Raw genomic sequence first — 24,579 nt, 5'->3', positions numbered from 1 at the left:
GAAAACACTCTAACAAAGTGGTTTTTGATAAAGTATAAGAAAAGAATCTGGGAAACAAACTATAAACGTTGGAGATGCTGAGGATACCATATTGTGCGTTATTCTCAACAAACTGAACTTGGTTCAGTAAGAAGCCAGGGGATGAATTTTTTAAACCAATTCTCACCGACCAGTGGCTGTAGATTATACCGTTAAAGTTATTTTTTAATCTCTGAAAAAAAGCAAAGGGAAAATCTATGTGATAGTAGGGCATTAAGTAGCAAACAGCACTAGAAAATGGTAAAATGGATAAGAATTAAGAGCACATCCACAAATACAATCTTAGAATCTTGCTACAATAAAAACTGAAATAGATGAACTTTCAAAGTCTTTCTTAGAAAGTTAAGAAATGTCATGAAAAAGGAAGACTCTTGGCAGTCCTCATTTGTTAGTTGACTAGAGCTGTCTGCAGAGTGGCACTCTCGTTTTATAGATGAAGAAGCTGGTATCTATAAGGGTGAACTTAATTTGTCCACCTGCTTTTTGGTGCAGGATCAAGGCCTCAGGCATCTAGTTCTGGGCAATCTCTGTTACATTGTTCTGTCTATTTACAGTTCAATATCCAAAAAAAGCATCTGAAAACCAAAATCAAATCAAGTTCAAAATTTCTGGTTCTGACATTTTTTCTGATTTGTTTCCAGTGTATTTTCTTTTTAAAGAACCATTAACTAGAAACTTACTTTTAGCCGAGCAAGTTGAATTTCTGAAAATTCTCTAACACCATTCACTGAAGCAACCAGTCGATTATACAGAGCCTAGAAACCCAAAATACAAACAAAACTCACAAAAGTTTAAGGGCTAACCATGAACTTGGACAATTTACAGAATATGACAAAGTTCATTACATTTATAACCAAACTGTTTAGATTACAGACCCTATTAAAATTCTTGGTTAATGTAAACAATTTAGACTGAAGTTCTGTTATTTTAATAAATCCGACTAGATCTGCAATAATGCACATTGTAAAGAGTTTGTATGAAAATACATTTCTTGATCTACAGCCTTATAACTACCAAATTAAAATTTATCTCTATATTTATTTTTGGCTTCAAAAACTCACTAGGGGACTTCCCTGGTGGCGCAGTGGTTGAGAGTCCGCCTGCCGATGCAGGGGACACGGGTTCATGCCCCGGTCCGGGAAGATCCCACGTGCCGCGGGGTGGCTGGGCCCATGAGCCATGGCCGCTGAGCCTGTGCTCCGCAACGGTAGAGGCCACAACACTGAGAGGCCCGCATACCGCAAAACAAACAAACAAACAAACAAACAAACAAAAACCTCACTAGGGAATTAGTTTAATTGGAGGATGTCAGGACCTTTGTAAAATGTGTCAGAAATTCCCACTTTTATCCATGTCCTATGTCTATGAGGAATTAGCATCTAGTAGTCTGTCCCCTTCAGGTGTGTGATTTACCTCTCAGACCCTACAGCCCTGAGGCCCAAAAAGGGGGTCTGACCTGTTTAGCAGGGCATCTAGGATAGCTGCCTGTAACATCAGAATCTTAAAAAGATATCTCTCCAACCCCCTTAGCAGAGACCAGAGATTACACCCATGGGCAAAACTCAGAGAACTTGTCTACCAATTACCTTTAAAACTAAAGGTTCGCCTTGAAGACAATTTGGCTTAAAAAGTGCAACTAGCATAATTCCCCCAATAACTTGGTAGTGGTCATAAACTCATTTGAGAACCGTGCCAAAGTATAGATCCTCTCCTTAAGAAATAAGGACATATATACAATTCACAACATTTTGAATAGATTTTCAGAGAACTTTCGGACTCCAAAGTTTTTTCATGAATTCCTTAATCCAGGAATCCCAGGATAAGATGGCCAAAATGGCCAACAAGGAGCCTTTCTCACCTTATCTGTTTGAGTATTTTCATGCAAAATCCTTGTGTCGATGGCAGCAGCCAACAGGTTATTAGCAGCGGTGATGGCATGGATGTCCCCAGTCAGGTGAAGGTTGAACTATAAAATGAAACAAAAACATCTTTCTATTTGTTTCAAACCACCATTGCAGTACTGAAGGACGTTACGAATAAACAAAATATTATGCTAATGACATACCCTTACAATGCTTAGGATATGTTTTCTATAGCCTGAATCCGAAGATCAGAAAATGTCAGTCTTCCACTTGACAACAAAGAACACTTGCACAGACTTTCTATTGCTAATTCTTCCTTTCTCAGGTTAAGAGTGAAACAATTCTGATGGACTTAATGACTGGATTCCTTATTTTGGTTTTCTTTTTTCATGTACTTTTATGCACTGTTTTATAATTAAGAAAATAGTACCATATCAAATGTACTTTGGAATAAGGCAGGGAATAAAACACACAGTAGCAAAACAATAATATAGAATGTGACAGCCTGAGAAATAGAAAAAAAGTATCACTCACAACTCTCTATTTCATTATTTTTCTTCTAATCTTATGTGCACACATGATTATTATTTGTAGAATCGGCATGTTTGTAATTTGCTAAATTCTTCAGATAGTTCTAACTACCTTGTCCCTCAGTTAGGCTCAACTTGGGCCATGCGGGTGATGCCATATGACAGCAGGTCACCAGTGCCCTTTCAATACTCGACGGCACAATCCTGAGCTGTTCCCCAGGCCATGTTCCTTATACTCCATCCCCAACTTGGCCCCCTGGCTCTGGAGCTTCCTGGCTTGTTACTCATCCTCCTGCAGATGTGAGGCCTGGGGCTGTTTTTTTCAGCCAAGCCTTGACTATTCTTTCTCACTCCCACACCCAATATTTGAAGATTATCCAAAATTTCCCTCTAGCTGCCATGATGCTCACATCTCTGTGGGTAAAAAAAAAAAAAAAAAAAAACCTTTCCTATTCCTTCAACAAAATCAACAAATATTTCGTAGTGAGCACCTCCTACGTGCTGGGCACACTGCTAAGAGCTGGGGCCTAGGGGGTCTAACTCCTCATGGCCCGATGGGACCACATGGAGGTAAACACAGAGCAGGAGGGGATCCGTGGGATGGAACAGAACCTCGATGGAGCAGGTACCATTTGAAATGTGAGCTGAGCAGGGAAGGCAGGAAAGGAAGGGAAGAACATTCCAGAATTGGAACCAAGAGACAACAGGGCAAGGAGTTTGACAGGGTGGAGAGAGGGAGGGTGGCGTGGGAACCTGAGACACTGGGGGTGGAGAGACCACCGTAGCGGCGGCACACGGGGAGCGGCCGTGCTGTGTTGGGCAGAGAGTGACGGGGTAACTGCTGAAACGCACAGGCAACAGAAAAGGACACGGGCTTTAGGAAGACTTCTCAGGACCTGAACCAAGAGGCTGATGTGGAGAGTGGAACTGATGGACTGGGTCACTGGTTAAATCCAGGGGACAAGGAAGCGTTAATACAGGGTGTAGAGACTGGTCTTGTAGAGATAAGAATTGACACCATTGGCCTATTTGGACCTTTTTTTTTGGAACTATGGTTGTCCCTCAGTATGCATGGGGAATTGGTTTCAGGACCCCGTAGATAGCAAAAACCACAGACCCTCAAAGTCCCTTATGTAAAACGGTATAGTATTTGCATATAACATACTCTCATCCTCCGGTATAATCTAAATCATCGCTAGACTACTTATAATACTCAATACAATGTAAACGTTATGAAAATAGTTACCAGCGTGCATTAAATTCAAGTTTTGCTTTTTGGAACTTTCTGGAAAATTTTTTTTTCCCATTTTCAAGCTGCAGCTGGTCAAAACCATGGATGTGGAACCTGTGGATACAGATGAGCAACTGGATTTGATTCTGGAGTCTCAGTTCACAGAAGTGAAGAGTCCAGGCCTTCCTGAATTTGGCAGTATAACAGATGATTGATGGAGATACAGCTCTGCGTCCTCTCATCCAGAACCCTTGAGGTGGGTTTTGGGATTCAGAATTTTTTGGAATGTAGAAAAATAGTGTGATGGACAAATAATTTATTTATAAAACATTCCAGGCAGGGTCCAGGTCAGCATCCATTAGTCAAAAATAATATTTCTGCAGCAAAATATATGAATATTTACACCAAGTGGCATAGACAAAATCCATAAGTAGCTCATTAACAGTATATGTCAGGTTTTCCCCCAAATGGGTCAGGCAAACATTTCTGGTTTTCAGAGCCTTCAGAACTTTGGGATCGAGGATAAACTACTGTGGGCCTGTATTTACAGAAGCACAGAGAAAAGGTTCCAGGAGGGAAAAACAGTGACACAAGACACATGTCTCTTGGAATCTTACCTCTTCCATGGGGATGACCTGGGCGTATCCACCACCTGCAGCTCCTCCTAAACAACAGAGCAGGTACCATTTGAAATGAGGTGCCAAGTACAGGAGCCCCGGGGACACAGCTCCCCAAGCCCAACAGGGAGGCACGTACCCCCAAGATGTAATAAAAACAGGCAGTGAGAAATAATACCTCTCAGGCAAAGCAGAACAGAAGGTGAAGAAAGTTCACCCTACGTCCCACTATATAATTGAAGGACTTCGGTCTCTTTGTTTAAAAGGGGGGTAAGCAGAGTACAGCAAATGGCATTACAGTGAACATGAGATTCTTTCGTTAATTTATTATCAGATCTATGTGGCTATGCTTCACCTAACTTGCACATGCATTTAAAGTACAAAAAAACTTTCCTAAATAAAATCTATCTGGTCAACAGACTTACACATTACAGACTTCTGTCAGTTTATTTTAGTTAATAGTATATATGATTTGTCACGCTGCTTAATCCTTCAAAATAGTAAAGTTATTACGTTAAAAAGACTTCTCTATCTTCAAACAATGATACCTTCTGTGTCCACATCATTTTACAGTTGACCTTATTTTTATACACTATTTTGCCTCACGATAATCTGGTAAGCCTAGTACTATATATCTTTTACACCTTTACACATGCGGCTCAGAGAAGTTATGACTGGCTAAAGGTCACACAGCGGTAAGACACCCAGCCACAAATAAAACCCCAGCCTTCTCGTCCACGTCTAGTGTTCACTGCACTACATAATGTATGACATTCTAAGAGTACTTAAAGTTAGGAGTTGTTAATATTTGTAACAGGAATACAAAGATAATCCTGCTAAAAACCACAAAGTACCGAGAACAAGCAGTAACTGCAGCAGTAAAGGCTATTTATTATAAAGTGAGCTGAAGAATGGTTCATGATAAATCCATGAAAAAGGACTAGTGACTGTGGAGGTGCCAGATCGCAGCCTGACCACAGCCACAGAGGAAGTTCATCACACCTCCCGGTCCACAGCCAGTTTCCAGAGCTCCTCAGGACCCACACGGCAACTCCGATGACATGAGGTTTGGGGCTGACCTAAGGGATCTCTTAACGGTTTGGATGGAAAGACCTTTCAGCTTGGCTGGGATGACAAAACACCAATACGAACAGCAGAGTTTCAAAACCGCTCGGCGAAGAAGGGACTGATGGAGTGGAAGGCTTCCGCTCAAGGCTGGAGTCCTGAGCAAGAACCCAAGCACTGCTCAAGGGAAGCAAGGGGGTCGGCTTCCTGAGGGGCTCCACTGAGACCTCCCCCTGAAGCTCTCTCTGCGGGAGGATCGTGTTGGGGTGACCTACTGAATGTGCAGGGAGGCGGGTGAGGGGTGGAGGGCTGCAGGAGTGCGTGTGGAGATGAAATGTACCAGTTCCTCGAGTAAGTTGTAATTCCACATTTGTTGGTGATAAATTTTGCTCTGAAAAATATACTCGTTGTTAAATAAACTACCTTTAACTCCAAAAGTCGGTCCTTGAGAAGGCTGCCTCAGACAGGCAAAGGAGTTGATGTTCAGGTGCGCAGTCAATGCCTGCACGAGCCCAATTGTAACTGTACTTTTCCCTTCTCCAAGAGGGGTGGGTGTGATCCTGGTTTGGGGGAAAAGGAAGAGTAAATTTAATATTTTCTAGACAACCTATGCACAATCAATCTATGGTACAAGAACCAACTTGGAGGAGACTGGTAGAGACCAGGCCACTCCAGTATCACTGAATCAGTCAACTTCCTTGGATCTTTTTATGGTCTACCCACATCACAAAGGCCGTGCTTAAGCTAAAGTCAAGATACAGACATATCTTTACCAAGAGTGCCAAGAAAGAAAAGTTATTCAGCAGTAGTGCCAATAACACTACCAACTTCAAGAAATGGCAAAGAACTATCCATTCTTTGGCATTTTAAAATAGTTAATTAAATTATTAATTAATCATTAAATCATTATTAATCATTAAATAATGATTCATTTTTAATAATAATCAATGATAATTAAATCGTTATCAAAATGATTTAAATAATTAAGCTGATGTCATTTTCTTGCTGATGGATAATTTGGCATTTATTCTTCCAGAGCCATTTACTGAGGGCTTTAAGTGGGCACGAGGCCTAAGTCAATGGTCCATGGGTGGTGCAGCATGGCCAGACTCTCATTTTAGAAGGGATTCTAATGTCCCCATTCATCCATCTCCTTCTAGATATCAGTGTCCGGGGCTTGTCCAGCCATGTTTAAACATAAGCTGTGCTGGAGGCTCATTAGCTCCAGGGTGGCCCATTTATCTCCTGAGAGCTTTTACAGTTAGACAAGTTCTTTGTCCTAAAGAGGAGATATCTGCATTCCTGTAGCTTCCTACAGACACACTCAGCCTCTCCCTTCCCATACAACAACCCTTCCAGTATTTGGAAGGAATAAGTCCACAGCTCCTAAGCACACTAAGGAGGTTAACTCTGCTCTGGGAGTTCACTGTCGAGCACACACCCTACAAAGCCAAGCATCAGAGGCTCACAACATCAAAGAATTAAGTAATGGGACAGGCGTATATTACATTCCCAAGTAAAGACCCATGAAATTGTTCCTTGGCATATTCTAACCACTGTTACAAGTTTAAAAACTTATTTTGCCTTACAATTTAGTCTTCTGTGGGTTAGATGCTGTGAGCCAGATTGTCTAGGACACTCAACCAAAACAAAACCAATGAAAGAGTTTTCTGACCCATAAAACCCAGCGATGTGACCGCAAAGAAGTAATACAACTATCTCCGTCCACCACAGCAATACAATCAATCACTCTTTCAGCAAATATTTCTTAAGTACCACTGTGTCCAGGTAACCAGACCCAGGGACAGTGAAGACCACACTGGACTCCACTGCTGAGCTCACAGAGCTTATGGCCGATGGGAGATGTGGAGAGATAAATCGGCAGTTACAATGAATGTGAGGGACACTGAGACAGAGGAAACAGGGCAATTACACTGTATTATGAGAGCACATAGGAGGACGATCCAAGTAGACTTGGGACAGCAGGGAAGGCTTCCTGGCGGAGGTAACATCTAAGCTGAGACCTGACCAATGAATAAGCTTTCCCCAGATAAAAGTGAGGGTGGGTGGGCTAGTTAATACGCTAGGTTCTGTGCTTTATATTTGTTGGGTTAATCTTCATTTGATAAATGAGGACACTGAGGCACAGGAATTTTAAGTATTCTTCCCAAGGCCACACAATTAGTGAGCAGTAGAGCTGGAAATTAAACCCAGGCAAGTCATTTGACTTCACTAGGTTATTTCTATGGATGGAAATCATTATCGATAATGAGTAATTTGAAGCATGGGAATGGGGACAAGCAGTCAGTGGAGTGAACAGAGGACAAAAGGGATGAAGACAGAATTGTTACGAACACTGTCTCTTAGGGAATAGTTAGAAGACGGCAAAGGGAAACTAAGGAGGAGCAGTATTAAGTCAGGGAAACCCTGACAGCAGGCAGAGGTGTGACAGGGGAATCTCCGAAGGGAGCCATGGAGGCGTCCGCAGACTCAAATGCAGTCCAGTGAAAAGCGGTCACTGGATTTAGCAACAAGGAGGCCACTGGGAGGGAGCTAGTGATCCCACTGGAATGCTCCTCGGCGACATACACTTCCAACCAAGAGCCACAGGCATCACGGGCTTACGTAAAGAAAATGCAGGTCAGATGTAGGGTGGATTAAGTACTGTACTGGTATTTACTTCTTGCAAAGGAACAGAGGCTTTCCTTAAATGTGTCACATGAAGGATTACATTTTCATCCCTAAGGATATGCTCACAATGCTGCTGCAGAGAGCCAAAAGCAGACACGCCCAGACATGACCTCCCAAAAACTTCAGCTAAGCATCCAACTCTTAATGAGAAACACAGGACTGCTTCGCGTTCTGCCAACTGATACAATTCAGGAAAATCAGAAAGTAGGAAGTATTTATGGGGAGCAATCAAAGGAGAGCTACCAAAAAAATTTCATTTCACCTCATTCCTACATTTGGCATCAAAATTTGCTTAATTGTCATCTCACGATCCTTAGCTCACATTCCAAACTCTCAAGTTGACTGAGGAAAGATAAGCACCATGTTAACCTAATTTCTTTTTCTGTAAGTGCTTGGAGTTTATGGAAATGGAACTGTGGGTTCTGCTCATTATCTTCCTCATTTTCTCCTAAGATATTTACCTGCTCCCTCCAACTTCCCACAGGACTCATTTCGTGCTTATTATCTAACTTTTCAGGGGGCATTATGACTACAAGCTTGCTGAGGTGAAGGGCTATTTCCATTGCGCTTCTGCCACCTGTCCAGGCATAGATGAGCAAAAACCATTAGAAAAAGAAATGACACCTTTTCTAAGACAAATGTTCTTCACTGTCAACTACAGTAAAAATGAATTGAACGAATGAATTGTCTGTGACAATTTGGACACGTACTAAAAGAAGCTTACCATTTACTCAAAGTTCAAAGAGACTGCTTATGCAGAGAGAAGTCATAAAACTGATCCGTTCTCAAAATCTAGAATCCTGTTGGACAGTATTATTGCCATTAGCCACGGGTTGAACCATGAACTCCAAAAGTCTTTGCTTGGAAGGTCTTTTAACACCTTTTTAAACTAACAATAGAAATGGATAACCAGGACCTGCGTGGAAGGGGAGAGGCAGTAGGTTGAAAGGAGTGCCTCTGGAGTGTGGATTTCCGGAGTTTGCAACCGTGTGGCTGACAGGGTCTTGGTGCTCCAGCCGGGTGTCAGGCCTGGTCTCTGAGGTGGGAGAGCCAAGTTCAGGACATTGGTTCACCAGAGACCTCCTGGCTCCATGTAGTATCAAATGGTGGAAGCGCTCAAAGAGACCTCCATCTCAGTGCTAAGACCCAGCTCCACTCAATGACCAGCAAGCTACAGTGCTGGACACCCTATGCCAAACAGCTGGCAAGACAGGAACACAACCCCACCCATTAGCAGAGAGGCTGCCTAGAATCATAATAAGGTCACAGACATCCCAAAACACACAACTGGATTCAGTCCTGCCCACCAGAAAGACAAGATCCAGCCTCATCCACCAGAACACAGGCACCAGCCTACACAACCCAGTGAACCAACCTTAGCCACTGGGGCCAGACACCAAAAACAATAGGAACTACGAACCTGCAGCCTGCGAAAAGCAGACCCCAATCACAGTAAGTTAAGCAAAATGAGAAGACAGAGAAATGCACAGCAGATGAAGGAGCAAGGCAAAAACCCACCAGACCAAATAAATGAAGAGGAAATAGGCAGTCTACCTGAAAAAGAATTCAGAGTAATGATAGTAAAAGATGATCCAAAATCTTGGAAATAGAATGGAGAAAATACAAGAAATGTTTAACAAGGACCTAGAAGAACTAAAGAGCAAACAAACAATGATGAACAACACAATAAATGAAATTAAAAATTCTCTAGAAGAAATCAATAACAGAATAACTGAGGCAGAAGAATGGATAAGTGACCTGGAAGATAAAATAGTGGAAATAACTAATGCAGAGCAGAATAAAGAAAAAAGAATGAAAAGAATTGAGGACAGTCTCAGAGACCTTTGGGACAACATTAAATGCACCAACATGTGAATTATAGGGGTCCCAGAAGAAGAAGAAAACAAGAAAGGGTCTGAGAAAATATTTGAAGATATTATAATTGAAAACTTCCCTAATATGGGAAAGGAAATAGTCAATCAAGTCCAGGAAGCACAGAGAGTCCCATACAGGATAAATCCAAAGAGAAACACGCCAAGACACATATTAATAAAATTATCAAATATTAAATACAAGGAAAAAATATTAAAAGCAGCAAGGGCAAAACAACAATATACAAGGGAATCCCCAAAGGGTTAACAGCTGATCTTTCAGGAGAAACTCTGCAAGCCAGAAGGAAGTGGCAGGACATATTTAAAGTGCTGAAAGGGTAAAACCTACAACCAAGATTACTCTACCCAGCAAGGATCTCATTCAGATTAGACAGAGAAATTAAAACCTTTAAAGACAAGCAAAAGCTAAGAGAATTCAGCACCACTAAACCAGCTTTACAACAAATGCTAAAGGAACTTCTCTAGGAAGGAAACACAGGAGAAGGAAAACACCTACAAAAACAAACCCAAAACAATTAAGAAAATGGTAATAGGAATGTACATATCGATAACTACCTTAAATGTAAATGGATTAACTGCTCCAACCAAAAGACAGACTGGCTGAATGGATACGAAAACAACACGCATATATATGCTGTCTACAAGAGACCCACTTCAGACCTAGGGACACATACAGACTGAAAGTGAGGGGATGGAAAAAGATTTTCCATGCAAACAAGCTGGAATAGCAATTCTCCTATCAGACAAAAGAGACTATAAAATAAAGACTTACAACAGACAAAGAAGGACACTACATAAAATGATCAAGGGATCAATCCAAGAAGAAGATATAACAATTGTAAATAATAATGCACCCAACATAGGACTACCTCAATACATAAGGCAAATGCTAACAACCATAAAAGGGGAAATCGACAGTAACACAATTATAGTAGGGGACTTTAACACCCCACTTTGACCAATGGACAGATCATCCAAAATGAAAATAAATAAGGAAACACAAGCTTTAAACGATACATTAAACAAGATGGACTTAATTGATATTTATAGGACATTCCATCCCAAAACAACAGAGTACACTTTCTCCTCAAGTGCTCATGGAACATTCTCCAGGATAAATCATATCTTGGGTCACAAATCAAGCCTTGGTAAATTTAAGAAAATTGAAATCACATCAAATATCTTTTCTGACCACAATGCTATGAGAGTAGATACCAATTACAGGAAAAAATCTGTAAAAAATAGAAACACGTGGAGGCTAAACAGTACACTACTAAATAACCAAGAGATCACTGAAGAAATCAAAAAGGAAATAAAAGAATATCTAGAAACAAATGACAATGAAAACACGATGACCCAAAACCTATGGGATGCAGCAAAAGCAGTTCTAAGAGGGCAGTTTACAGCAATACAGTCCTACCTTGAGAAACAAGAAACATCTCAAATAAACAACCTAACCTTACACCTAAAGCAATTAGAGAAAGAAGAAGAAAAAAACCCCAAAGTTAGCAGAAGGAAAGAAATCATAAAGATCAGAGCAGAAATAAATGAAAAAGAAATGAAGGAAACAATAGCAAACGATCAATAAAACTAAAAGCTGGTTCTTTGAGAAGATAAATAAAGTTGATAAACCATTAGTCAGACTCATCAAGAAAAAAAGGGAGAAGACTCATATCAACAGAATTAGAAATGAAAAAGGAGAAATAACAACTGACATTGCAGAAATACAAAGGATCATGAGAGATTACTACAAGCAACTATATGCCAATAAAATGGACAACCTGGAAGAAATGGACAAATTCTTAGCAAAGCACAACCTTCCAGGATTGAACTAGGAAGAAATAGAAAATGTAAACAGACCAATCACAAAAACTGAATTGAGACTGTGATTAAAAATCTTCCAACAAACAAAAGCCCAGGACCAGATGGCTTCACAGGCGAATTCTATCAAACATTTAGAGAAGAGCTAACACCTATCCTTCTCAAACTCTTCCAAAATATAGCAGAGGGAGGAACACTCCCGAATTCATTCTACGAGGCCACCATCACCCTGATACCAAAACCAGACAAAGATGTCACAAAGAAAGAAAACTACAGGCCAATATCACTGATGAACATAGATGCAAAAATCCTAAACAGAATACTAGCAAACAGAATCCAACAGCACATTGAAAGGATCATACATCATGATCAAGTGGGGTTTATGCCAGGAATGCAAGGATTCTTCAAAATATGCAAATCAGTGTGATAAGCCATATTAACAAATTGAAGGAGAAAAACCTTATGATCATCTCAATAGATGCAGAAAAAGCTGTTGACAAAATTCAACACCCATTTATATAAAAACCCTCCAGAAATAGGCATAGAGGGAACTTACCTCAACATGATAAAGGCCATATATGACAAGCCCACAGCCAACATTGTTCTCAATGGTGAAAAACTGAAACCATTTCCTGTAAGATCAGGAACAAGACAAGGTTGTCCACTCCCACCATTATTATTCAACATAGTTTTGGAAGTTTTAGCCACACCAATTAGAGAAGAAAAAGAAATAAAAGGAACCCAAATCAGAAAAGAAGAATTAAAGCTGTCACTGTTTGCAGATGACATGATACTATACATAGAGAATCCTAAAGATGCTACCAGAAAACTACTAGAGCTAACCAATGAATTTGGTAAAGAAGCAGGATACAAAATTAATGCACAGAAATCTCCTGTATACCTATACACTAATGATGAAATGTTTGAAAGAGAAATTAAGGAAACAGTTTCATTTACCATTTCAACAGAAATAAAATGCCTAGGAATAAACCTACCTAAGGAGACAAAAGATCCATATGCAGAAAACGATAAGACACTGATGAAAGAAAATGAAGATGATACAGATGGAGAGATATACCGTATTCTTTTATTGGAAGAATCAACATTGTGAAAATGACTATACTACCCAAAGCAATCTACAGATTCAGTGCAATCCCTATCAAACTACCAATGGCATTTTTCACAGAACTAGAACAAAAAATTTCACAATTTGTATGGAAACACAAAAGACCCGAAATTGCCAAAGCAATCTTGAAAAAGAAAAACGGAGCTGGAGGAATCAGGCCCCCAGACTTCAGACAATACTACAAAGCTACAGTAATCAAGACAGGATGGTACTGGCACAAAAACAGAAATATAGATCAATGGAACAGGATAGAAAACCCAGAGATAAACCCACACACATATGGTCACCTTATCTTTGATAAAGGAGGCCAGAATATACAATGGAGAAAAGACAGCCTCTTCAATAAGTGGTGCTGGGAAAACTGGACAGCTACATGTAAAAGAATGAAATTAGAACACTCCCTAACATCATACACAAAAATAAACTCAAAATGGATTCGAGACCTAAATGCAAGGCCAGACACTATGAAATTCTTAAGAGGAAAACATAGGCAGAACATTCTATGACATAAATCACAGCAAGATCCTTTTTTACCCACCTCCTAGAGAAATGGAAATAAAAACAAAAATAAACAAATGGGACCTAATGAAACTTCAAATCTTTTGCATAGCAAAGGAAACCATAAACAGGACAAAAAGACAACCCTCAGAATGGGAGAAAATATTTGCAAATGAAGCAACTGACAAAGGATTAATCTCCAAAATTTACAAGCAGCTCATGCAGCTCAGTATCAAAAAAACAAACAACCCAATCCAAAAATGGGCAGAAGACTCAGACATTTCTCCAAAGAAGATATCAGATTGCCAACAAACACATGAAAGGATGTTCAACATCATTAATCATTAGAGAAATGCAAATCAAAACTACAGTGAGATATCACCTCACACCAGTCAGAATAGCCATCATCAAAAAATCTACAAACAATAAATGCTGGAGAGGGTGTGGTGAAAAGGGAACCCTCTTGCACTGTTGGTGGGAATGTAAATTGATACAGCCACTATGGAGAACAGTATGGAGGTTCCTTAAAAAACAAAAAATAGAACTACCATATGACCCAGCAATCCCACTACTGGGCATATACCCTGAGAAAACCATAATTCAAAAAGAGTCATGTACCACAATGTTCATTGTAGCACTATTTACAATAGCCAAGACATGGAAGCAACCTAAGTGTCCATCGACAGATGAATGGGTAAAGAAGATGTGGCACATATCTATAATGGAATATTACTCAGCCATAAAAAGAAACGAAATTGAGTTATCTGTAGTGAGACGGATGGACCTAGAGTCTGTCATACAGAGTGAAGTAAGTCAGAAAGAGAAAAACAAATATCGTATGGTAACACATACATATGGAAAATAAAAAAATAAAAAAGGGGCAGGAGAGTAATAAAGACGTAGATGTAGGGAATGGACTTGAGGACACAGGGAGGGGAAAGGGTAAACTGGGACAAAGTGAGAGAGTGTCATGGACATATATACACTACCAAATGTAAAACAGATAGCTAGGGGGAAGCAGCCGCATAGCACAGGGAGATCAGCTTGGTGTTTTGTGACCACCTAGAGGATGGGATAGGGAGCGTGGGAAGGAGATGCAAGAGGGAGGAGATATGGGGATATGTGTATATGTGTAGGTGATTCACTTTGTTATAAAGCAGAAACAAACACACAATTGTAAATCAATTATACTCCAATAAAGATGTAAAAAAAACACAATTAGTAAAGCTTGTCCTAAGTCATTAAAAAAAATTAATAATAAAGTATGTTAATTTTTTTTTAAAAAAAGGATAACCATGGTCCATTTGGTTGTTTCCCATCACACTTGACTGAGGTAAATAGTTCAAATTCCCTGGCCACTTGTAAATACCTTTGTTCTGCTCTGCATCTAATGTAAGTAGAAGAAAAACTCACACATATTTAGATAGTTGCACAGGGCAGAAAATCGAAATCTTAGAAGAATCAAAAGAAGTTATTTTTACACTGACCAAAATGGTTTGTAACATTAAAAAATAAACAAAAATAAAATCAAATCAGGTATTTGGCACTCTAGAGAAAAAAATAGTGATGTGAATATTTTCCTTTAATGTGAAATTCAGTCTATTCACACTTTGAATTTGGGCTTCTTTTTTTAACTGCTGGGTCCAAGCGATTCAGAGAAATTCTAAAAACTTCTGCATGGAAATCAGTAAAGGGCGGATGGAGACCCATTCTGCATACACTTTCAATGCCCTGCAGCTGCACTCCGAGTCAAGTTCTCAAACAAATTCCTTTTCATTAGTGTAAGTAGGAAAATATGTAAAACTCAGGAGACCCTAAGATTCTTTTGGCATATTTCCCTGAACAATTCCCAATACTTTTCATTTTGTCAGGCAGAGCAAATAAAGTGATGTGTAGGTGTAAATACCATGTGAAGTGTAGCTGATGAAATACAGATGATTCTGACGGAATAAGAAATTCTGAAGTTTGAAGAATAGCTTTTTAAAATGAATTAATCTGTTTTGCATTTGTGGTATTAATAGTAGAAGGCTTTTTTAATCCCATGGCTTTATATTTTAATCCCACTGTTGATATATTAAAATCACATTTATACATGAATTCAAATGTGCAATAATACTTTGTTATTTAGGTTTACTGAAAAATTACTTGGGCATTTGAATTCTTCTAAAGCATGAGAGAAGACTTATGTTATAGTATTCAGGGATAAAAGCAGGAAACAAAATGGTATTTATGGCATGATCTCAATGTGTAAAAAGGATAGATGCAGAGATACAATCCTGGAAGGAAATATAAAAATTTTGAATACTTCTGAGTAATGAGAGATTTCGTTTTCTCCTTTTTACTTTTTTCATGCTAAATTTTTATTCAATGGGTCAATATTATTTTCAGATTTAAAAAAAACCTTTCAGAAAAAAGGAAAAAATCATTTAATGGACGGGTAATTTATATATATATATTTTTTCTAACATCTTTATTGGAGTATAATTGCTTTACAATGGTGTGTTAGTTGCTGCTGTATAACAAAGTGAATCAGCTATATGTATACATATATCCCCATATCCCCTCCCTCGTGGTCTCCCCCCACCCTCCCTATCCCACCCCTCTAGGTGGTCACAAAGCACCGAGCTGATCTCCCTGTGCTATGAGGCTGCTTCCCACTAGCCATCTATTTTTTTTATTGTTTAAAAAAATTTTTATTGGAGTAGAGTTGATTTACAATGTTGTGTTAATTTCTGCTGTACAGCAAAGTGAATCAGTTATACATATACATGTATCCACTCTTTTTAAGATTCTTTTCCCATAAAGGTCATTACAGAGTATTGAGAAGAGCTCCCTGTGCTATACAGCAGGTCCTTATCAATTATCTATATTTTATATAGTAGTGTCTATGTGTCAATCCCAATCTCCCAACTTATCCCTCCCAACCGCTTTCCCTCCTGGTAACCACAAGTTTGTTTTCTACATCTGTGACTCAATTTCTGTTCTGCGAATAAGTTCATCTGTACCATTTTTTTTTTTTAGATGTCACATATAAGCGATATCATATGATTTTTGTCTTTCTCCAGCTGACTTACTTCACTCAGTATGAGAATCTCTAGGTCCATCCATGTTGCCGTGAATAGCATTATTTCGTTCTTTTTTATGGCTGAGTAATATTCCATTGTATATATGTACCACATCTTTTTTTTTTTAGTTCTGCTTTTTTTTTGAGTTTTTTTTTAACATCTTTATTGGAGTATAATTGCTTTACAATGGTGTGTTAAGTTTCTGCTTTATAACAAAGTGAATCAGCTATACATATACATATATCCCCATATTTCCTCTCGATCCCACCCCTCTAGGTGGTCACAAAGCACGGAGCTGATCTCCCTGTGCTATGGTGCTGCTTCCCACTAGCTATCTATTTTACATTTGGTAGTGTATATATGTCCATGCCATTCTCTCACTTCCTCCCAGCTTACCCTTCTCCCTCCCCATGTCCTCAAGTCCATTCTCTATGTCTGCGTCTTTACTCCTGTCTTGCCCCTAGGTTCTTCAGAACCATTTTTTTTTAGATTCCACATATGTTAGCATACAGTATTTGTTTTTCTCTTTCTGACTTACTTCACTCTGTATGACAGTCTCTAGGTCCATCCACCTCATTACAAATAACTCAATTTCGTTTCTTTTTATGGCTGAGTAATATTCCATTGTATATACGTGCCACATCTTCTTTATCCATTCATCTGTCGATGGACACTTAAGTTGCTTCCATGTCATGATTATCGTAAACAGTGCTGCAATAAACATTGTGGTACATGACTCTTTTTGAATTATGTGGACAGGTAATTTATATTTCTTAAGAAGTTGCAATCATGTGTATAAGGGCTTGATAATGTCACTTTTCCATAACTGACCTGACAAATTAAAGGTGATTTTATTTCAAATGAAGTTTTCCTTGTAGATTATGATTGTCTTGCTGTTTTAAAGTGATTTCAAACATCCAGCTATCAAAAGATTAGATAACAAAGGCAGTTTACACACTTAAAAAAATATCTCTTGTTGTGTTGGTGAGGGGAGTTCATTCCTCTCTTATAGAATACACTGTTATATGCCTTTTCTAAACACCTCCAAGCTCTGAGACAGATGCATACATACATCTCAAAATCCTACCCTCACAGCTTTTTTCTTTTTTAAAAAAAATTTATTTTATTTATTTATTTTTGGCTGCATTGGGTCTTCGTTGCTGCACGCAGGCTTTCTCTAGTTGCAGCAAGCAGGGGCTACTCTTTTTTGCAGTGCGCGGGCTTCTCACTGCAGTGGCTTCTCTTGTTGTGGAGCACGGGTTCTAGGCACATGGACTTCCGTAGCTGTGGCTCACGGGCTCAGAGCACAGGCTCAGTAGTTGTGGTGCACAGGTTTAGTTGCTCCGCAGCATTGGGGATCTTCCCAGACCAGGGCTCGAACCCTTGTCCCTTGTGTTGGCAGGCAGATTCTTAACTGCTGCGCCACCAGGGAAGCCCCAGCTTCTTTTTCAATGCAGGTGAAAGCAACACAATTTGATTTTTGTTCCTTCATAGGTCTTCGTTATGTAAGGGAATTTATACCACAATTTCAGAAAAAGAACTGTTGATGTCCTGGGGTTAAATCTGTACTTGAGAATTCAGGTTTAATTTTGGCTTCTATGTATAACATGGCAGCCTGGCTGCTTCTGCTCAGTTACACACATAAAGGCCAGCAGAGACAGAGCGGAACGATGTTCTACTGGGTATGGACCAACACGTGGTGGCAATCCTAGGTGGCCAGGCTGGCGGTCACTCTCTGGCATGTGGCTGGAGGCCAGGTTAGGAATCTGACAACAATACCATCATAGCTTTTGTTTTAGAAGTATCAATTCTGTGTTCCCAGTGAAGGGCAGGGCCATGTCTAGATTTGTGCTTTTATTTCCAATACTGACAAGCCCAAAACAGAGTAAATCACAGCCATTCCATGTGAAAAATGGCTGTATGATTCTTCCTTCGTAAACTGAGACCACATCCTCCTGAGTTTTCCTACCTTAAAGAGGGTGAGAAAACCAGCAAACCCACCTACCAAGAGCACCTAAATCCTGGAAGGGAAGCAAATCTGTGGATAAGATGCTAAATTTGCTTCTGAAGTTCTTAATGTCTCAGAGTTAATTTATTCACTGTAAGCAAACTTGCATGAAGCACACTTCCAGAAAAGCAACACTGACTGACTAGATGTTTGCTCCAAGCTCTGGGACCCGGGAGTACCCACCCCCTGCCGCCAGCCAGCTCCTGTCACAGACCTGCCCCCAGAGGGTGCCTCAGGTGAGGCCAAATCTCCCCTCAAAGAGGTTTCCTACAGCTCAGTTATGGGGACATCAGGGCTGGGGTCCCAGGCTGGAGAGCATCCCATTAGGACTGGGAATCCCGCGGTGGTGAACCTGGGAGTCTGAGAGAGGTTTAAGCCACAGGCAACTGAGGTGCTGCAGCAAGGTATGAATTCCTTAAAAACACAGCCACCGAATGACTCTAGCTGTCCATCCCTCTTAGAAAACAGTAACAGAAGGAGATGGAGAAAGAGGAACTGGGGGGTGGGATGGGGGGTGAGGTGGGGGCGTAGAGGAAGGCTAAAGGAAAAAGGGGAAGAGATATGAAGAAATTACACCATTAAAGAGGTGACATTATGGACACTATCTTGCTTTATTTATAGTTTTATCTTTATTTGTAGGTATGAAAAATTGAATTCATCTCTAGGGATTTTTCCTAAGCAGATCATTGGATAAATGCACAAATATGCACGCCCACGGTTGTTAATTTCAGCACTGCTTATAATGGCCAAAGATGGGGAACAATTTGAGAGTCCGTCAATAGAGAATTGGTTCAATAAATTGTGGGACATCTCTATGATATCTTCAAACCTTTTTTCTGCCTTAATACACTTGAAGAAGAATTAGAAACATGCTTTACTATCAGTGGCTGAGCCACAAGCTATGTTTCCTGGTGCTGGGAAGATGTGTAGAATGGAACCCACCCTCATCCCAGGCATTTTTACCACCCCCCGCAAGCCCCATCCCCCAGCACGTTGAAGAAGCTGGGATGTGAGCAGTAGCGTGTTAAGTAGTCATGCAAAATGATAACATAGCTCCCTCCCGACTCACATGGAGCTTGGCATACAACATATTGTTAATAATCAAGGTGCTTACAGAACAGCATGTGTACAATGACCTCATTTATGACAGACTGCATCTGTGTCAAGATGGTCTCAAATGTGAACAGTCCTTTATACTTTCTTGTTTTTACTTTCTGTATTTTTCAAATAGTTTTCCAGGTATGCATGACTTTTATAACCAGAAAAAGAAATAAAGCACTTACATGAATAATTAGATATGTAAAAACCAAGTTAACTATGAGTCAAGCCCAGTTACAAAAATGTCTCTGCCTGTTAACAAATAGGGTTTTGTGCCCCAAGCCTTGGCCTACGTATCATTAGTAAGCCAATGCAATGACATTTCAAGACAACAAAGGAATTTATATGGTCTCCTGATGTTCCCTTGGGTCACATTAAATAAATATTTGAAATCCCTTGTTTTCTATTGTTTTTCAGCTGGTGAATGTATTTCTTTTTTTTTAAAAAGAGGCAAAATAAAGAAAATGCTCCTTTTCACAAAAACTGTGCATTTGCCTTTTGTAAAAGGAGTAACACAAATGTAAATGGCCCAGTATTAATTCTGAAATGCAAGAAAGAGATGAGTTTTTGTAATGCAAATTCATAAATATTAAGGATACTAATCGAAAAGTCTAAGTCTCACACAATGATCTGTTCATTTTCCAATGTTATTTCCAAGTAGAAAAACAACCCATTCAGCTCAAACTATTTTACTTTCAATTCTTATTTTAATTTTTATCATGAAAAGCGAAATGAAAAATCCAAGGCAGAACCAGGGTGATCAAAACAAATATGAGAAACAAAAAGCAAAGTCCTGGATTAGGAACTCGTTACACTTGATATTCTGTGGAGGAGACTCATTTGTTTTACACTGAAAATAAAAACTTACCTCATGTCAAATGAAAGACTGCCAAGTGAAACGGACAAAATAATGTCAAGCTGGAGAAGAGGATGGATTTGAGGGGTGTGGTGACAGATATAAACAGGGAACAGAGTTTTATAAACGTCTTCTTAGTAAAAAGAGATTTTAAAAGTAGTCTTACCCAGCAACTAAGACGTATTTTCCATCTGCTTGATCCTTTAACCTTTCTAGCAGGGACAAACGTACTTTGGCTTTGCTTTTGCCATAGATTTCAATTTCATCTGCAAGCAACCCTATCTCCTTGGCAAGGATATCCACAGCTTTTGGAGTCTGTGCTCTTGAAATCTCGATATCACTGGGTGGGGAAACATAAGAGGTAAGAAAGTCTGCTCAGCTTAGGTGGTCGCTGCTAGAGTAGAAAACAGCCATACACCATGCCAACAATTAGATCAAATGGCTTTGTGGTCCTTTTTCCCAAGTAGGATGAAGTACAACTGCTAACAATTAAAGTGCATAAGAAAATGGTACATTGCTTTAGACAGAGAAGCAACTCTTAAAAACTAGATTCTAGAATTCTTCCCAGGTGCCAGGATACACCTCTGCCATAGGAAAGGAGATGGATTATTACAATGTTTCCAAAGGCCTCCCCTAAAGATAACTCCATGATAGAGTACAATGTCTTTTATGGGTCACTGCTGACTTCTTTAACCAGGAATTGAGGGGTTATTGCATAATGCTTTATTACTGGGCTAGCCACATGTGTCTCTTGGCAATTCAAAAATGTGGAAATACTCTTTTGTTTTATGTGTGTCCATATTTTCCCTCTCAAGTCAAAAATCATATTTCAAAATATTTCATTAATTACATAACTGTCGGTAAATGGAGCTAGCGCCCGAGGCTCAACTTCAGACACAGGAAATTTTAGGAACTCCAGAGCGTCGCTGGGCAAACAACTAAACTATTCTATTTCACTGGTTAAGATGTGAATGCTGCTGCCCGTCTCAACAGGAGTGCTATGAAAAGCAAGACTTCTCAGAGTCTTTTGGGGCTCCTGAGCTCAGCCGCTTCTTTTATTGGGGGTCTGGCCCATCCATCTGTCTGTGACTTGGTCTTGACGGCTGATGTCTGACAATGCAGCAGTTTCCCGATTCACCCTGGGCCCCCCCCCCCCTTTTTTTTTTTTTGCGGTACGCGGGCCTCGCACTGTTGTGGCCTCTCCCGTTGCGGAGCACAGGCTCCGGACGCGCAGGCGCAGCGGCCATGGCTCACGGGCCCAGTCGCTCCATGGCATGTGGGATCTTCCCGGACCGGGGCACGAACCCGTGTCCCCTGCCATTGGCAGGCGGACTCTCAACCACTGAGCCACCAGGGAAGCCCTGGGGCCCCTATTTTGCGGCGCAGCGGTCTCTCCACTGGTAGGCAGCCGCCTGCTCTATGTTTTTCTGTTGGTACTGCGGACAATCCCTCAGTCCTCAAACTACCCTATGTTCTCCTCCATGACCCCATAGAGCCTGACTTTGGTGCAAGAGGTAACAGTAAACCTATTTCCAATGCCCACTAGAGCGGGAGAGGGGGAAGGGCGCCTCTGCCCAGATGTGGGCGGAGCTCTGTACCTGCAGCTAGGTAACCCCTTCCCCAGGTCCACCTGCATTGTCCTTTCTGATTCTCCCCGCCCCCAGCTGCACCCCAGCCTTCACTGTCCGTGCTCCCGCTTCATTTCGCCTTCCTGGCTACACCTTTTTTTCTGTTTCTCTCCTCCCACAATCTCCTAAATTGAAGAGACTATTCTTGGAAAACCTCCACGGTTTTCTCTTCACTAGCTGAAGAGTGATGGTGACATCATTTTAATTTTCTGAGTGATTTATAAACTACTCAGGGCTTCCCTGGTGGCGCAGTGGTTGAGAGTCCGCCTGCCGATACAGGGGACACGGGTTCGTGCCCCGGTCCGGGAAGATCCCACGTGCCGCGGAGCAGCTGGGCCCGTGAGCCATGGCCGCTGAGCCTGCGCGTCCAGAGCCTGTGCTCCGCAAAGGGAGAGGCCACAGCGGTGAGAGGCCCGTGTACCGCAAAAAAAATAAAATAAAAATAAAAAATAAATAAACTACTCAGCCTGCCTTTCTTTCCCCAGTGGCTGTAGGAGTCAAATTTGGTTAAGCAATTTAGGGGCTTTTCCCCCCACGTGGACTTTATTTGGATTTGTACACAATTTGGCCGAGTCCCTCTCAAGTTTTTTTTAGCTCTCTGTAAGAAGAATTTCCTCATTGACTTTTAAAAATGAAGGTTCTATAACAACATAAGTAACCTCAAAAACTATTTTATGAAACAGATTGCACAGCTACAGGGATGATATTACAAAGAACATTCCTTGGAATTTACGTATTAATGAACACAGAAGATGACTAAGACGTTTAGTCTATTTGAGGTGTGAAAACATAGCTTGGAGGGTTTCACCAGCCTGGTGGGTATAATCGAACCTTAGTGTTGGGCTGTGGCCCAAGGAAACAGAGGTCAGTTCTGAAAAGCAACTGGTTATCAAGTGAAAAATGAGTCAATTCCGGATGGTGTTATCTCCTACATTCTGTGTATTCCATGCTGGCAGGCGGCATCACCTGGTTAAGTGATGGACTTATGGGCGCCCTGTAGGAAGGGAATTGGGCCAATTCACAGGAGGAGGGGTGGCCACCGGGGATTCACTAGGAAGCTGGAAAATGCATTTGCCTGGCTCAGATAGCTTATCTAGCGAATTGTTCCAAAATCACATGCTGAGACTGTCCTGCAGTTTGTATTTCCAAATTTATACAGAGGGAATATGTAGCTTACACTTCATTGAATACCACACTTAAGAAAATATCCATCTGGACACTCCCAGAGTGTCCCGTCAGAGAGCAGATACCACCACGTTCTCAAGAAGGCAGAGCTCTGGTCCCACGTCTAATGGCATTTGGTTTGGTTGGTCATTTACCCGCAGCGTAGAAACCTACAAGGCCCTGAAGACCAAGCTGACGTGTGTGTTGGGCATTTCTAACACTGAAAAGCATATTCCAAATATTACATTACCGTATTCTGTCAAATCTAAGATACCATTATTTTAAGAAAAAACACTGCCACTGAATACAGGGTATATCATTGACAATAAGGTGCACCTGATTTCAGAAATTAAAAAAAACTACATCTTAGAACTGATAGAATATGGTCAACATGTTCATTATCATTTAATTTTGGAGGAATTAAGTGACAGAAACAATAGTGGAGCAGGACTTCCCTGGCGGTCCAGTGGTTAAGACTTCGCGCTCCCAATGCCAGGGGCATGATTCGACCCCTGGTTGGGGAAATAAGGGCCGCACAGCGCGCCCCCCCCCCCCAAAAAAAAAAGAAGAAAGAAAAAATAGTGCAGCAATTTGATTAGAGAAAATTATCTACCATCAAAGCCATAACACCACAAGTTGTGCCCCCATCCAATGGGTAACTCTGGATATCTAAGGCACTTTGGTGAATCGATGTCAGTATAAACAAATCACCTGAATACCTTGGTACGGGGGACAGAGGCTGAAGTTTCAGGCAGTGAAGTCTCCACCTCCTGTACTGCTGCTCATGGAACCATCTTCTGATACTAACCATGTTCTTCAATAGGGAGAGGAAGGAAAGCATGTTAAAAAAGTAAAAGCTGACAGGTTACACATCTAAACTATGAAAATATCAAATATCGTTCAGGGATATTGTCATGAAAAGGAGTAAAAGTTGCACAGTAATCCAAGTGAACATCAGGACTAATTTTATTCACATGTAGTTAAATGTGCAGATTTTTCTTAAAAAAGAAAATGTGAGATACAAGTACTATTAAAAAAGTTTGTATTCACTAAACGCATCAAGCACATGGATTAAAATTGTAGCGTCACCTCAGAGAAGAAAACTGAGGGAAACATGAGAATGCATGACTGGCTGGCTGGGATGCCCAGTTTCACCAAAACTCTGCACCATTGCAAGCATAATCCTTCCACAGTTGATATAATAGAACAAGCAATCTGAATTATCAGTGATACATATATATATATATATATATATATATATATACACATATACCCATACACACACACATATATATAGAAATAATATTTGCCTTTAGTTGCAATGTAACACAGATGCCTTACAGAAATGCACTACGGGGCTTCCCTGGTGGTGCAGTGGTTGAGAGTCT

The 24,579-nt window shown here is 40.5% G+C and overlaps 1 protein-coding gene across 8 annotated transcripts in view; it reads right to left on the bottom strand.

Annotated features, from left to right (window-relative positions):
- Window positions 1-24,579, bottom strand: part of MTHFD1L (methylenetetrahydrofolate dehydrogenase (NADP+ dependent) 1 like) — a 205,972-nt gene that overhangs the window by 144,138 nt on the left and 37,255 nt on the right. For 7 of the 8 annotated variants that reach the window (XM_067011021.1, XM_067011020.1, XM_067011018.1 and 4 more), the window contains exons 10-15: window positions 23,911-24,005; window positions 20,566-20,739; window positions 5,768-5,904; window positions 4,280-4,326; window positions 1,898-2,005; window positions 720-794 (exon numbers count right to left, since the gene is read on the bottom strand). In XM_067011021.1, coding sequence (XP_066867122.1) covers window positions 720-794; window positions 1,898-2,005; window positions 4,280-4,326; window positions 5,768-5,904; window positions 20,566-20,739; window positions 23,911-24,005 — 636 coding nt within the window. The remainder of the gene's footprint in view (window positions 1-719; window positions 795-1,897; window positions 2,006-4,279; window positions 4,327-5,767; window positions 5,905-20,565; window positions 20,740-23,910; window positions 24,006-24,579) is intronic. The other variant, XM_067011019.1, reaches the window with a different exon arrangement.

This window comes from Kogia breviceps, chromosome 13 (genome assembly GCF_026419965.1).
Source record: "Kogia breviceps isolate mKogBre1 chromosome 13, mKogBre1 haplotype 1, whole genome shotgun sequence".
In the NCBI taxonomy this organism is placed as follows: Eukaryota; Metazoa; Chordata; class Mammalia; order Artiodactyla; family Physeteridae; genus Kogia; species Kogia breviceps.
Note: the sequence above shows the minus strand (reverse complement) of the source record. Positions and strands in the feature narration are given on the sequence as shown.